At 35.8% G+C, this 17,247-nt stretch overlaps 1 protein-coding gene across 1 annotated transcript in view; it reads right to left on the bottom strand.

Annotated features, from left to right (window-relative positions):
* Positions 1-17,247, bottom strand: part of LOC128217973 (cytosolic 10-formyltetrahydrofolate dehydrogenase-like) — a 40,000-nt gene that overhangs the window by 13,023 nt on the left and 9,730 nt on the right. The window contains exons 2-17 of the mRNA XM_052925456.1: positions 13,532-13,670; positions 13,030-13,264; positions 12,532-12,697; positions 12,045-12,146; positions 11,219-11,308; positions 8,206-8,340; positions 7,677-7,891; positions 6,273-6,420; positions 5,240-5,422; positions 4,781-4,845; positions 4,272-4,422; positions 3,496-3,672; positions 3,154-3,335; positions 2,820-2,919; positions 2,157-2,255; positions 1,430-1,595 (exon numbers count right to left, since the gene is read on the bottom strand). Of these exons, the coding sequence (XP_052781416.1) occupies positions 1,430-1,595; positions 2,157-2,255; positions 2,820-2,919; positions 3,154-3,335; positions 3,496-3,672; positions 4,272-4,422; positions 4,781-4,845; positions 5,240-5,422; positions 6,273-6,420; positions 7,677-7,891; positions 8,206-8,340; positions 11,219-11,308; positions 12,045-12,146; positions 12,532-12,697; positions 13,030-13,264; positions 13,532-13,670 (2,353 nt within the window). The remainder of the gene's footprint in view (positions 1-1,429; positions 1,596-2,156; positions 2,256-2,819; positions 2,920-3,153; positions 3,336-3,495; positions 3,673-4,271; positions 4,423-4,780; positions 4,846-5,239; positions 5,423-6,272; positions 6,421-7,676; positions 7,892-8,205; positions 8,341-11,218; positions 11,309-12,044; positions 12,147-12,531; positions 12,698-13,029; positions 13,265-13,531; positions 13,671-17,247) is intronic.

Here is a 17,247-nt window from a genome sequence, read left to right as displayed (position 1 = left end):
GAGAAAAGGACCCATAAGTGTTTACGTTGCTGAAATTACAAGTAAATCTGAAACAGAATATGGGCTTAAATATATGAAGAAAGCTGGAAACGCATATGTGTGGCCTGAGAAGTCAGACGTTTCTCAGGAGCCAACAGAACATATCATTTCAAAGCTAGAAGCTCCTGAACTTGTCAATGAAAGAGGTCATTTTAAATTCAATACACAGGAACTCAGCAAAGTTAAAGTTAATCTGTTGAAAATACACAAACATGTGTATTTCAAATAGAAAATGTTGAGCATGTGTTGGTTCTTACAATGTGTAGAGTCCGTAACCGTAGTGCAGTCTATTTCTATCTCATACAAAAAATATGTTCTATTGATATAAACAGCAGAAACTGACTATACTTGATAGGAAAAGTGTTTATTTTAGAAAAACAATGTGCTTGGGGCACTTGGTTCTACAAACTTTAAAAGTTACAGTTAAAGTTGTGTGGTCATTTTTGTCAATTTTTAGAGTTCATCGCAACTGGGATGAAATATGTTTTTTTTATGCTTATCTCAAGCAGAGATTTTATGCATTTGTTTGTTAACATTCTAATTGTTAGTTTTCTGTGTTAACCTGAATAATACAGACTTGTTTCCATTAAAATCTTTGTTGTTATATGCCTGTTGTAGTGTCTGTAACCTTACACTGACCTGTATGTAAAAGTCGCCAAAAAAATAAATTTATAAAAGCGACTGTAGGAAAACAAATATCATTTCCAATGACTGAAACTTTAAACTAAAAATGGACAAAATTTCATGGCCCTGCATGGAAGTTCATTTTTCCACCTTGGTGAGACACTTAGGTGGACAAATACCGTGTTACAGCCGTTTATTGGTTACAAAGTTGTGGCTAAGACACGTTTTCTAAAAATTCCTTTATTAGTAGTAACACAAAGTTGTGGCCTGGACACGGAATTGCTAACGGAATTGCTAACGCCCCCCAGTGAAATTAGCCTTTGAGGTACGGACCTGGAAAGCATGCTTGACAAATCCTTTTAATGTAGAGATAATTTGTATAAAGTTATTTGAAAATTGCTTTAGTAGTAACCCAGTTATGGCCTGGACATGGAATTGCTAACATCCCCCCCCCCCCCATGGTGATTCTAGTGTTTAAGGTATGGACCTGGAAATTGCCCGCGACACATCCTTTTACTGTAATGATGCTTTGTATAAAGCTATTTCAAAATGAACGCACCCCCATGGTGATTAGTTACCAAGTGTTTGGCCCGGACACGGAATTGCTAACGGACGGACAGACGGACGGACAGACGATGGAGGCCATAACATAATACGACCCTTCGGGCGTATAAAAAGCAAATTTCATTGAATTTATATCACCAGCCTGACTAGGCAAAGAAGATGGAACAGAAATCAAGAGTGAAATAACCCTCAAGCAAATTACCTGGCATATCAGCCTGTTTGCCTCCATATACCAGCGTGGCCCCTTCCTTGACCCCAATATCACAGAACTCAACCAACTTTTCCAGGTGGGCTCGGTGGTTCTGAGGTCCATGATCAGTGGAGCGGTTTAAGGGGTCACCAACCTTCATCTTCTTCACCTCAGCTACCTGAAAAAAACAAGGGGCGGAAATTGTATAAAGTTTTTTTTTTAAATTTGGACTGCTAGCATGCACCAAATGAGATGCAAAGGCAATTTTGTATTTTGCACACCTGTTACAGGTATCATTGGCTCTTATTAAGGGCCTTTATCCCATGCAATTTTGGGCAATGTTTTTATTCACTTTCCAAAATAACGTAATGCACATGCAAACGCCCTAATCACTAGCTATGTTCCTGCATGGCATGCCTAAACGTGGTACAAGTGAGAAAACATGCTTTGCATTCAGTGATGTTACTGCTGGGGCTTTTTCAGATTACACAAATCAATATTGGGAAGTTTGCTTCAATGTTTAAAGTTATATCTTATATGCACTTGGAATCTCGGCTTATTATACGTTAGCTTATTATACGTTAAATTAAACTCCTCCATTGACATTCAACAAAGTAAAAAGAGACTGGCTGACATGACCGTCTTTGTCCTATGTCTAGGCCAAAACAAACTCATTTGCGAGAAAATACATTCTAAAATGCAAAATATAGTACCCTTCACCTACAGTACTTCAACTTACCACTCTCTCGATGAATTCATCATGTATCGAATCCTCTACAAACAGCCGACCAGCGGCTATACAATTCTCCCCCTTGTTGAAAAACACTGCACTACACGCCTAAAAGTAATTACAAGAACGTTATATCAGCATTATAACATAGTATGTATACAATTATTGCATTGATTTAAAACATTGATGAATTTACTTTTTGAAAGTTACTTTCTCTGACAAAAAAGTCCTTAGTCTTTTTATTCATGGTATTTTGAACGAAGATAAATTTGCTAAAAACCAAATATATGAACTAGATGTGACACTAACCAAGCACATAGCACCTGGGCATTTTTTCTAGTTAAGGGGATGGGTAACTATACCACTTAGAGTAGGGATCTTAAGCACTGTTCTACATTTCAGTGGAATGAACTGTTTCTATTTTAAAGTATTCCACAGAATACAAATGACATATCTTATATTTGCTCCTTTTCAAATAGGAAACATGTGTTGGCATTGTGAAGTGCAGAAACAACCTTTCTATGCAGCACAACTGAACCAGTATGTTAAAAGGAGGAATATTTGACAGACTATAAGAAAGTAAAATACACTTGAAAGATGGAATGGGGGTGAATATCAGTCCAAAAGTGTCATGCAACACCCTTCTTCCACCCCACTTTATGAATTACCTACCATTCTAACAGCCTTGTCAATATCACAGTCAGAGAAAATGATGAGCGGAGACTTCCCTCCCAGCTCCAGCCCGACTTTCTTTACATTCACCTTCGCACAACTGAAATACACACATGCACATGTACGGAAACAAAAATATTTTCTCAAGTTTATTATATTTTATTAAACAACAGTGAGAATGTCAGTGTACACATGTACAATAATTAAGCCTCATATGTACACCAACATTAGGATTAAGTCAGCAAAGAGCGTAAATTACTTGATCAGTAATTTTAACCATTTTAAAATTCAACTTTAGGAAGCAAAATAAAAATGTGTACTTGAACAATCTTACCTCTCCATGATAGTTTTTCCAATGGGGGTGGAGCCGGTGAAGCCTATCTTTCGGATGTCAGGATGTTCGGACATGGCCTGACCAATGGAGGACCCTGGGCCGGGCAGGATGTTGATAACACCAGGTGGGAATCCAGCCTTCACTGACAGCTCGGCAAACTTCAGGGCTGTCAGAGGAGTCACCTACAGCATGAAATTGACGTTGTTGTAAGAATTAACACACATCAGGGACGGCAAAATCCTATTTGTGGTGTATTTTCATACATTTCTGTTTTTGAAGTGTAACAGCTACCCTGTACATATTGAGTGTTTTACAACTTTAATACTGTGAACAATCTCCCACCTGTGCAGGCTTCAGGAGGACGACGTTTCCAGCTGCCAAACAAGCAGCCATTTTCCATGCCAACATCATGAGAGGGTAGTTCCAGGGTACCACAATACCACACACACCGATCGGTTCCCGCTTCGTGTACGTCAGATTCCTGTTAGGTGTCGAGTGGTTGATAGGAATTGTCTTGCCCTGTGAAAATATTTACAAAACCATTAAACATCTTTCTTTATAAATAGTAATTTATTCCAATGTTTCATGGACAGTGCCTATGTTCTTACACATCCCTCTGTTGAATTGTCAACATCAATTATCATGAACTGTCAACAAAACATTGAATTGTCAACATCACTTATCATTAACTGTCAACAAAACAAAACAAAACAAAGATTGTCAACATAACTATGATTTGAAAACATTACTTATTATGAACTGTCAACATAACATTGAATTGCCAACATAACTTTGTATGATTGCCAACATGATTTTGAATTGTCAGCAACTTTGAATTGTCAACATAACTTTGAATTTTAAATTGTCAACATTACTTTGAAAAGGCAGCATAAATTTGACAATTAACGTAACTTTGAATTTTTAACATAGCGGTGAATTGTTAACATAGCTGTGAATTATCAACATAACTTTGCCTGAACTCTGTTGCATCATATTATAAAGTTTACGAATGAGTTCTCATGCTGTGATATACTCCATGAGGTCATACAAAGTTGGGCAATCAGGAATTCACTTCATTAAAATGGTTTGGAAGACTGCCTGAACCATTACTATTATACCTGTATCTTATCACACCATCCAGCAAAGTATCGGAAAGTGTCAATGGACATGCCGACATGTGTTTTCAGAGCCAATGTGTACACAGCCCCCGAGTCAATACTCTCTAGGGTAGCTAACTCCTCCTTGTGTTCCTCCATCAGGTCGGCAAGTCTAAAACAGTTACCTCCCTTAGTATCACCAAGATAGAATTATATGTCTGGACAAAAATTATCTAAATTTCAAAGGAAACTATTAAAGTAATTTAAAGTCAGTCATTCTAAGAGAACTTAAGATCCCTACACACTGCCAATGCCTTAATCGATCAAGAATAATTCACTTGTGCAGTAGTCTTATATAAGCTCTGTTTCTTGATACTGGTAGTCTATCACCATACACCAGACAAACTGTTTCATACATGTATCTGGATTCACATCTGACTGATTAATTTTACCAACAACAGCAATATTTATATGTTCATAACTTAAATATTAAGCCCTTGCACAATGACACTTGATGTTATTTCCCTCACCTGTACATGAGCTTGCCCCGGTCCCTGGCATTCATCTTGCCCCATGGTCCCTCAAAGAAGGCTTCCTACAATGTGATGACCCAACATGTCTTCATTCATATAGCTAAACATGAGTGAATGCTCATATGATTAGACTGGCAAAAATAGTAAACAAAGCATGTTTCACTAAAAATTGAAATATATAAAATTTCTTCAAGAAATATATTGGACAATCAAATGTATGGTTATTATGTGCCAAACTTCTAAAATAAAATTTAAGACCTGCATATAAACGGTATATTCAACTTGAACACTTAAAACTTTAAAGATCTATAGATAGAGATAGAACAAAGGCATACATCTAGATTTTTTGTTTAAAATGTTGCATTTAATGTTAAATTTATATTCAAGGGTTAATTACTTCTAAAGCCTTGCTTATTAAAATGTTTCAAATCATTTAAATCAATTTTGTTATTGTACCTTAGCAGCCTCAACAGCCCTGTTAACGTCATCCGGGGTTCCCCGGGAGACTTCACATATCACCTCCTCGTTAGCAGGATTTATTGTCTTGAACATTTTCCCATCTGAGGAGTCCATAAACTCATTCTCGATGAACAGCTGGTATGGGATCGTTAGATCCATGTTGTTCTTGCGCATTTTTACCTGGCAGAATATTTTAGGACTGAATGTTATTGTATTTGTGGTTCATTGGTTTATAAAAACATTGCACTTAGAGCAGTCACAGTCTTCATATCCCCCCCAAATAAAGTATAGTATCAACTTTGCCTAACATCAAAGAATAACATAGAAAATTAACAAAGGCCAATTACTTAAAAAAACTACATCCAGAGTTATGGTTTCTAATCTGTATAGTTGTGAAGTTTGCAGTTATGGTCCAGACAAAAAATACGCAATAATTATCAAAGGGCTATGACTAATAAAATACAGCACCCAAAGTCATGGTTCCTATGCACTGCACATCTCCTCAATGCTATCTATCTGTATATAAATTCAATATCTCAAAGACTTTACAAGAAATGCTCTGGACATAAAATAGGTGAAAATTAACAAATAATAATAATATCGTAACTTCAAGGATTACAGTATGAAATGAGTGTCACAAACCTTAATAAAATGTTTAAATGCAAACAAGCATTACCTAAGTTACAATTAATACCATGAAAGCTATTAGCTTCACAGTTAAAGATACAGTCACAATACTTGGTTATATCTATAACCTTCATAGAATTCATGCAGTGATAAGATATAGGATAAAACTTTTTCCTCATTTTTGAAAGTATATAATTTTTTTAATTATTCTTTCTTTCTGAGAAAATAAAAGATAGTCTAATCCAAAGGCTTCATTTGTCAACGTTATCTTTCATAACCTGTCAGTGTAGATTGAACAATAAGACAAAATCAATTTAAGTTCATTTCAAGGTAGAATAGAAGAATTGTATTTAGACCATATATAAATCTATTTATTTGGACTACATAACAGTAAGAAACTCACTGCTTCAAATTCAAAGGGTTCCTTATCCTCGATACCACGTCCTCTCTTCACAACACATGTGCAGAAATCTTCAAAAACTGTATTCATGTAGACGTCATCATTCTCGAGAGAGACGCCGTTACATTTCTCCTTCACCTCTTCCACCAACCTGCAGTAAAACACATTATACTGCATCAGTTATTCTCATAAACAACCCAACAGAACGACAGTTCACTTGATCCTAAAATATATGCAAGGCAGTTATTATTATTGCAATTAAAGAGTTTTATTTAACATCAATTTTAATTTCTTACACTGTTTTTATAATGCCTTACTTGATTGAATATAGGGCATAGGATTTTTGTCATATAAACACCTACATTTGTACTTTCAGTTTTGATTGAGAAAACCCCAACACGTAATACAACTTGACATTCATTTTGTATAACAAGCAAGGTTTTATGATGTCATTGTTTATTTTAATATTGTGCTCTGATTGGATTAGCTAACTTAGGATCCATGACATTACAAATTTCAGCTATTCTTTTATACAAATGAATGTTGTTGGTAACACTTCCTTAAGAACAAATACAAAATTGCAGAAGATCTCTTTTGGCTAACTTTTAATCGTAATGAATTATTATTCAAAATGTAAATATAAGTATTGATAGCATTTTTTCTTGCATTAATGCTGTATGAACGCAAGTGAGCAAATTACCAAAAAGAGTTAGCAAGCTTCGTGGATTTTGCTCACATGCCCTACTTAAATATTTAACCCCCAACAACTCACAGACACTTGAAAGGGTCTGTGAGAGGAGACGCAATTTTTTGCGAGGTCAGTTTTTTTTTTTAGGTTAGTCCAGGGATTAATTTTTCCGTAAAAAAAACAAAACAATCTTTAAGTATTGTAAACCGCTCGTAAAAACATGTAACTAGCTGTAAAATGCTTGCAAGACCATAACAGATTTGAAGCAATTATTTTGTACCATTTGTAATGGTTATTTTATTTGTTTATGGGAAACTCATAATTATTGATAATAACAGGTCGGAACTAACACGTAAAAGTTTCGATAAATAGTAACTTTCCGTAATAAACTTGTAATATACCATGAAAAGCTTGTGAAGTGCCCATAAATTGTTCGTAGTTATCAATGACAAGTGGTAACAAATCGTGAAATTTTACTGTAAATGCATTGTAAAAGTCCATTCTAAATCTTTAAAAGCTTGTAATAACTCTTTACCAAACTCTTAAATCGGTTGTAACAGGGGCAAAATTGTGGGGATCCATGATTGTATGCGATCCGCAAGAGCTCGTATAAAATCTGTATATGTGGAGGGGGCATAAATGAAATTAATTATGAAGGCTCTTTTTTCTGATTCCAGGCTGGTTGACTACTAATTTCCTATATTTAATCCTTCTCTAACCTCACGACATCCATGGAACCAGCTCCAGACTTGAAGAAGTCTGTTGTGATCTCCACGTCAACGTTGAGTATTCCGGCCCAGACTTTCTTCAGGTCTGCAATCATTGTCTTTTCCTCTGATGTCAGCTCGATCTTACTCTCACCTCCATCATCTCGCCCAAACTTGTTTGCGTTGATCATTTTCCCGCTGGCCATTTGCACCTGGCTGATGTTCACCTATAGGAACATGAAAAGGAAACTTTTTAAAAAGAATTTTTATCAGCTTCTAGCACCATTTCTCTCACTTGTCTGGATACTGATCTTGACACTTGATCTTACAATACAACGCCCAAATGCATGGGTAAAAAGTTTCCTACTTCAACCTGTATATCTCTTCCATTTTTTCATCACCACCTAAGACAACCATTCCATTCGCAGGCTGGCCAGTTCTGACACCCACCGTATTTCCACAGACCTTACATGTATGTGATTTATAGTTTATGTTATGTACTTATCTTATTCTTATTATATATTCAAACCTTTAGCCCTACCATTTTTCCATCCTTCCCAAAAACGACCATTCCATTTTTGTGCACTATGGCCGGTCTGGACGCCCCTTGTATTTCCACAGAGCGGCCACGGGGCTCCATACGGTTCCACATTTTGGACCCATACAAGGTCACTTGCTGAAAATGAAGATATTTTATGAGTGATATTAGTTAGTTCTATTTTAAATACAAGTTTTCAATTCATGCATAAACAATTAATGGGGTTCAATAAGTTATGTATTCGCTCAACTGCATATTTTATACAACCCCAGAAGGAACTCAGAAGAGAGACCACCAATCCTCCAGCTAGGTCTAAACTTTGACAATAGGTCATTAAGCCATGGGGCCTCTCATCTACACACCTCCCTTACCAGTTGTTAACCTGTCTTCTAGATATAAAACACATTTCCCTAATGACTGATTCTCTTCATTATTCAAATAACATAGATAATTTAAAAGCAGCATGTCAAGTATATCATAATGAAACACCAAAATGCACAACCCATGATATCAAGTTAAATTAAGAAGTTAAAATTGATTGGCAACATATCTGCGCAGTAAGTATGCCACTTTGTTACATTTATTATGGCCAAAATGTTGTTCAAGCGCATAATAGATTCATTGGATAAGGCCTGTTTTAAGGCAACATCCAGTCAGGAACATGTACATGTACAATTTGTTTTTAAATGATTCATCATGATGTAAATGAAATAAAAGTATAAGAAGCAGAACAATGTGCTTCTTAACAATAGCTGACAGTATTAAGTGTGTTTGTCCAGTATTATAAAATTTGATAGAAACAAACCACTAGATTGGGTTAGAGCTCATATCATTGTACGAATTAACTTATTTCAACTATTAAAATCAAATTTATATCATTATTCAACAAGAGGCACATCAGTGCCTGTGCTCCACTGGCCAAAAGGTTCAAGCAAAGACCACCTAACGAACATTTTCGTCAAGTTTCATAGAAATACAATCATCAATTTTTGAGGAGAAGTTATTTAATTTTTTTTTTTACTTTAATAGCCCTGGCTGCCATGTTGTGCAGTGGACCAAAATGATTTGGGCAATTTGAGTAAAGGAGCACCAAACAAACATTTCTGTCAAGTTTTATCGAAAAAAGGTCATCGGTTTCGACGACAAGTCGTATAAAGTTTTTTTTATTTTTTAGCTCTGGCAGCCATGGTGTGCAGTGGACTGGAACCATTTAACAAATTTTGGTTAATGACCACCCAAGGAACATTTCTGTCAAGTTTCATCAAAATCTGATCATCGGTTAACATTTAATCTGAATAGATTATGAAGCAAATATCTAACCTGAACAAGAACTGACGAGATAGAATCGACTTGGTGTTTCACTTACACTTTTCGGCCATTTAAGTTACTAAAAATAGCTGTTTCATAAACTTTCAGAATGTCACTTAAACGAAAATTAATGTTCAGTCTATATATACTTTCCTATGTATAAATGTAAGGTTTTTAAATTGATCTTTTTGTGAGAACTTTATGCTTATATGTTTGCTCATAAATTATTATTGTTTAAAAATTATTTAAAGATGCTATACGTGAAAAATTAAGACATTATTTTTTTTTCTATTAAAGGGAGGTAATTCAGTAGTAAAATGTAATCAAAGCTATTAAAGCATGGCATTTCTTTTCTAACCATGTTGATATTATTACAGTCTATTCAAGCAAGATGCCTTTTGTTTTTACATAGTACCCATAGGTTCTGAAAAACAAGGAGCACTATTCCCAACAGAAGGATGTCACTCCCTATCACTGCATGAGCATCATAATAAAGAAATGTTTACTCAAACTGCAAGCTGCTCAATTGAAATAGGTATTTACCTCAAGCATACAGTTTTATAATGTGGCAAAATAGTCGGACTACTAGATTGTCATTCGGACTAGTAAAATATGCCATTATGCTAGTCCAACTGGCTAGTAGGTTAAAATGTTTTTCGTGAAGACTGCGGACGAGAAGTCCTTAAAGGTTTTTCTATTTTTAACTCTCGCAGCCATGTTGTGCAGCGGACCGGAACCATTTGGGCAATTTTGGTTAAAGGGCATCCCGATGAACATTTATGTAAAGTTTCATCAAAATCTGATAATCGGTTTCTGAGAAGATGTAGTTTAACGTTTTTTTCTATTCTTAGCTCTGGTGCCCATGTTGTGCAGCAGACCAGAACTGTTTGGGCTATTTTGGTTAAGGACTACCCAAGTAATATTTCTGTCAAGTTTCATTGCAATACGATCATCGGTTTCTGAGGAGAAGTCGTTTAAAGGTTTTTCTATTTTTACCTCTGGGGGCCATCTTGTGCAGTGGACCGCAACCATTGAAGCAAATTTGATAAAGGACCATCCAAGGAACATTTCTGTTAAGTTTCATCAAAATCTGATCATCGGTTTCTGAGAAGATGTTCTTTAAAGGTTTTTCTATTTTTTTGCCCTGGCAGCCATGTTGTGCAGCGGACCGGAACCATTTGAGCAATTTTGGTTAAGGACCACCCAAGGAACAATTCTGTCAAGTTTCATCAAAATCTGCCTATCCGTTTCAGAGGAGATGTCGTTTAAAGATTTTGCTATTTTTAGCTGTGGCGGCCATATTGTGCAATGGACCAGAACCATTTGAGCAATTTTAATAAAGGACCACCCAAGGAACATTACTGTCAAGTTTCATCAAAATCTGCAGAACCGTTTCAGAGGAGATGTCGTTTAAAGATTTTGCTATTTTTAGCTCTGGCGGCCATATTGTGCAATGGACCGGAACCATTTGAGCAATTTTGGTAAAGGACCACCAAAGGAACATTCCTGTGAAGTTTTGTCAAAATCCGCTTATCAGTTTCAGAGGAGATGTCGTTAAAAGTAAAAGTTTACGCACGCACGCACGCACGCACTCACGACGGACAATCTGTGCAACATAAGCTCCATGGCCTTCGGCCAGTGGAGCTAAAAATTAGTTTGAACTTGAAACTTTAATTTGCAATGTAAGTGGTTTCAAATTATAGATAACCTCTCCATTGATGGTTGCCCAGGCTCCCGGTACTTTGTCGCAGCCACGGATCCAATTGTGGATCGCCTCCGCACTCTGGTCCCAGTTGATCTACAACAGATAAGGGGAATTCACAATTGAACAAACAGGAAATTAGGACGCTTATGACAACCAATCAGGAATGAGGGAACATTACAGGATACAGTCGAAACTCACTATGTCAAACTCTGTTATCTCCATGTTTGTTCCTGTTATGTCAAACTCTGTTATCTCCATGTTTGTTCCTGTTATGTCAAACTCTGTTATCTCCATGTTCGTTTCGGTTATGTCAAACTCTGTTATCTCCATGTTCGTTTCGGTTATGTCAAACTCTGTTATCTCCATGTTTGTTCCTGTTATGTCAAACTCTGTTATCTCCATGTTTGTTCCTGTTATGTCAAACTCTGTTATCTCCATGTTCGTTTCGGTTATGTCAAACTTTTTAAGAATATTTTGGGTTCAGTGACACATGATCTGTTTTTCGGTTGTATCAATGACAAATATCTTGAAGTACTTCCTAAGGTATCAACAACATAGACACAGGAAGTTTTGACTGTATATGCTAATATCATTAGAGAAACTAATGGGAATTTGGTTAATCCATTTGAAAAATGTGGAAACCAAATGGGTTAAACAAGGTGAAAATATCAATCAGAACCTGGAGAAAATAATGTGCAATCGGAGAAGAACAAATTGGAACAAACAGGAGCTTGGGAAAGAATCAAAGGGAGAAGTAGGAAACAAAAGAATAGAAAGATAATCCTTTTCTTTCTCATTTAAAATGGGGATCTTGAACATCTTTCCCTACCACAGCGTTGCTCTTTTTCATCATGGCATCGTAGGTGGCACCATCTTCATTTTGCACGATTTTGGGAGCCATTCCCGTGTCAATTAGTCGCACTGCCTCTCCCTGGCAATGGAATTAAATAAACATATTATCACCATTGCCAATTATAACAAACTTTAACCAACCTTAAATCAGAAAATGGCATCTTTAGAAAATGAAATTTGTGAAAACAAATTAATAACAAATTTTATATATTATTATTAACAGTGACGTATCAAGTACCACATATAACTATACGTAAACTATTACAGTAGTATTCATAAAGTCCTGTAACTAGTAATATACTTTATTCACTTATTTCCTATCTATAATACTTTCTTGAATTTTGAATGTAAATTCTTTTCAGGGGAAGGGAAACCTTGTGTGTCTGCAAAAATTGGTAGAAGGGCTTTTGTCCTGACCCTGCTTGATACAATAATGCCTCATGTCATCTAGTTAATTTCCTCACCATAGCCTTCACTCCTTCAGGATAGAGGAACCTGTTGTAGATGGTATCCACGGTGTCGTTAGGGGCCACGTAGGTCTTCTTTTGGAGAAGAATGGGGCCGGTGTCGAGCCCATCGTCCGCCCAGAATACTGAAAACCCTCCCACCTTGTCCCCCTGCATCAGGGTCCTGTAGGGGAAGAGTGATATCTTGATTACACACTACTAAGTTAAAGACTACTATTTTTAAACTGATCATGATGTTGCAACAAAAGATCAATATTCAAAATAAGCATCTATGTTTAATTACAGTTTAATGTAAGGAGCTACTTATAAGCTTTTAATTAAATAAGGAATTGTATGTTAACAATATAAAATGTTTTTATTGTAGTAATATACTAGTACACAAAGAGTCACTATCAATGGACATTAATTTCTTTTTAATGAAACTACTCATATATAATTCATTATGCACTTTTTGCAGATCCGAATTGACTCCATTTTAATGATTTTTTAACTAACCAGTTGATGGCAGAGGCTCCCCGATGCAGTGGTAATATGGATGGATGGTAGATAATGGACCTTTCCTTTGGAAAATTGATCACGTCCATGGGAATAAACTGGGAGCAAAACGGTAGCACATTGAGCTCTGCGCCCAGTTTCTGGTATTCCGCAAGAACCTCAGGAATTGGCTGTTTCTTTATCTGCCAACGCTTGTACTTGAAAACAGGAATACCATCCGACTGGGCTGCCACAGCTGTTAAAAACATTGGAATGACAAGATCTATAGGGTGCACTGTAATGTTCAGGAGCTGGTGTTTGGAATGGGCATAAGTGCAAACTATGTTGCTTTTTAATTCGGAATTGGTAACTTCCAAATAGATCATTTTGATATTTTGAAGTTTTTACCCTGAATGAAAGTAATTCAATACCACAGTAACTACAGACACAATCTTTACAACATAGTTTCAAAGCATTTTAAATTTCTCTGAATAAAAGAACTTTGTTAAAAATCTATACAAACCAAGCGGGTCAGGTTTTCCGTTCACATCAGGGACGGTAAATACACCAACTATCTCATGTCCATCTTTCTGCAGAAGCTTGTACACATCTGCCCCAAACACACTCTGACCAATCACAGCTATCTTCATCCTTTGTAAGGACTGAAAACAGAACAAAATCTCTTATTTTACAGTTTATTCACTTCGGCCTCAGCTTCTTGAAAATTCTTTTTAAATTTTCTCAGCTGAGTACATTATTTCAATGCTGTAGATATAATTAATAATAATGTAAAGAAAACTGATGTTGGCAATTCCATATTTATTTTTCTATTTCTTATCCCTTTATGTCATATGCCACATAATTCAATGCCAAGTCAGTAGATAGCAAATCAAAAACAAACAGCCAACTTGCTGATAAGCAGTCCTTATTTGTATAGGCCCTGCAATTAGGATTATTGAAAAAGTGCTGATTTATGAGCTTAAGGCCAACATTACTCCCATTAATCATGAACAAATCATTTATTGTGAAATCTGGTAAATACCTCACCATTGAAAATGCCACAATGAATATACTGGGAGAAGCTCAATTGTAACTTAAATGTCATGTTGCATCAAGCCCAAAAAAAATTGCATTTGGGTCGGGAAACCCGACCCTCCCTATGGAATAGGCGATGACCCTACCATTTTAATAGTCAATTTGAAAAAAAAAATGAAAAACTAAAAGAAACACAAATTATAAGCCCCCTACCTATTTTTGACAAGGATGTTACCCTAACCAAACAATATTTTTGTTAGGCCTCATGGAACTTCGAATCAACTCGCACAAACTGTTTGCATTCATGAAAAAGAGTCTTAATCATGTCAGTCACGCACAAAAGTAGACATGTTACATGTACATATACAACAAGACATACACAGTATGTGACGAATGCCCCCGAATGTGACATTGACCTATGAACAAGGTCAGTACATGAAAAGTTGATCTTGCCTTTACGTGTCAAATACATATGGCAAGTTATTTCAAATTGCCTCTGAACATAAAAAATACCACCCATACTTGACAACCTACACTGTTATGTCCTTATATTCAGAATTCCCTTGTGAATAAACCCTTAGTGTATCTTTCACCTTAGAGGTAGGGACACGGGTCTTGCACGTGACACGTCATCTTGGTATGTGGTACACATGTGGCAAGTGATTTTAAAATCTGTCCATACAAGGGAAAGTTACAGCCCGGACACGACAACCTATACTCTATGTCCTTATATGCAGCATTCCATTGGGAATAAACACCTAAGTGTGACCTTGACCTTAGAGGCAGGACACGGGTCTTGCACGCGGTACGTTGCCGAACACATGTGGCAAGTTATTTTAAAATCTGTCCATACAAGGGAAAGTTACAGCCCGGACACGAAAACCTATACTCTATGTCCTTATATGCAGCATTCCATTGGGAATAAACACCTAAGTGTGACCTTGACCTTAGAGGCAGGACACGGGTCTTGCATGCGGTACGTTGCCGAACACATGTGGCAAGTTATTTTAAAATCTGTCCATACAAGGGAAAGTTACAGCCCGGACACGACAACCTATACTCTATGTCCTTATATGCAGCATTCCATTGGGAATAAACACACAAGTGTGACCTTGACCTTAGAGGTAGGGACACGGTTCTTGCACGCGACACGTTGTCTTGGTATGCCGAACACATGTGGCAAGTTATTTTAAAATCTGTCCATAATATTCTGAGTTATTGAGTCGGACGGACGGACAGACGGACGGACGGTGCGATTTTAATATGCCCACCTTCGGGGGCATTAAAAGCAAAAACATACTTTTTTAATTTTCGCTTTATCCTTGTTCTTTGAAATAATTCATAATAACTCCACAATCATAATATTGCTTTTTAAACTTACCTAAAAATCACCAAAACAAATTAAAACTATGAGTAGTACACTTATTTTGAGTTGAACAATTGTGACAATGATTTTATAATCTGAATTATGACCTTGAATCCCACTATCTTTCAACCCTATTCTATTACATTTTGCCCATGATAAAAATACTACAGAATACAAACCAGTCTGAGTGACCTTATAACACTTCACACTAAATAATGAAATACACCAAATAAAACATAAATTTACTCACTTGAAAGTAACCAAAATAAGTTTATACCACTAATAGTTCCCTATTTTCGAGAGGTGCAACTGTTACAATATCGATATTGTAACAGTTGCACCTCTCGAAAATAGGGAACTCCCACAGGCAATAAAACTACCAGTAGTTTTTGGTCTTTATGTTTAAATACAATGTACAATGTGTATTTAGTTTTCACTGTTAGATGATGCACAAGTTCCATGAGGCACTTACACTTTATGAGGCCCCCCAAAGATTTCTGTCTTAAAATCAAACTATTGGTTACATTTATCCATTGACAAATAGAAGAAGTCTGGACAAAACTCATATAAGGGCCTCAACTAAGAGAGGCAGTGAATTGAAAGTGGCAGCTTATCTAGAACAGAGTTTTTTTCTTGTAACAACATTGCTTTTGTTTTTAAAGGCAGCCAAGCTCATATGCATCCGTAAATTTAAACCTGTTAAAGGGACTAGACACCAGATGATACAATTGCAAGAAAAAAAGAAAATTGTCAAAATCTTACATACAATTGATGAGACAACACATTGAATCTTACTTACTGATGAATGACATCGCTCACAACACATGTATCCTGCGCAGAAGTTACCAGTAAATTAAAAAATAGTGTCAGAATATTTAAGTACTAATCACATGACCTTCACTAGCTAAAATATACATACTATTATGTATTGACAATTCTAGGCTTGTTTTTGAGGAAATACTTTATTTGCCACTTATGGGACTATCTGGTGTCTAGTCCCTTTAAAAACACAAATTAGTGATAAATTTATTTTATCGCAAATTTGATAATTTGATCAGTACCGACGTTGAACAGAAAATTGCAAATTAACTGGATAAAGCTGAGAAAAAAACTTAATTGCACTAAATGCTCTGTTCTATTGTTGAAAATGCATAAACTATATTGGCATGTACCAAATATACCCAAAAATGGATATTATCGATCTTTATCATAAAGTGAAACCTCCATATCTCATTGTTTTACGGGATAATTTATTTTTGTGATATATTATATTTTTTCTGTTAGATATGTATCTTCTATATTATTAACAATGAGGTTGACTGCCTTTAAGTAAATGCAGGAAAAATGTTAGTTACTCTTGACTTTGACACCATTATCAGTAATTGAAGCAATATTAAAACATAATATTTTGTTAATACAATGTAAATGTTTGATAAAATACACAGTAAAAAATATGGACAGAAAATAGCTATAATGATACATACGGTAATGAATCACAATGCACAACTTAACTATTACTTAATCAATTTTTTTTAAATGACTTCAGAATATTGACCATAAATTTGTAAATAAATAACAGATCAGTTTACTAATGACAAACATTGTGTCTTATTTATTATTTCAAAAACATGGTATATTGTTCTACACAAATGATATAATAGGGTCCACAATGTCTATGATGGAAAACCAATGGTCCTTGATCATAAAATTGTAGCCTGGCATGAGGTTTTTGTTAAATAACTGGGCTGTATAAAATCTCTGCTTTGTTTTATCTCAAGGTCTTTTCATTATTGGGATTAAAACCAACCTTGGCACAACTTTATATTTATAACCTTCTT

Source organism: Mya arenaria, chromosome 14, assembly GCF_026914265.1.
Source record: "Mya arenaria isolate MELC-2E11 chromosome 14, ASM2691426v1".
Classification (NCBI taxonomy): Eukaryota; Metazoa; Mollusca; class Bivalvia; order Myida; family Myidae; genus Mya; species Mya arenaria.
Note: the sequence above shows the minus strand (reverse complement) of the source record. Positions and strands in the feature narration are given on the sequence as shown.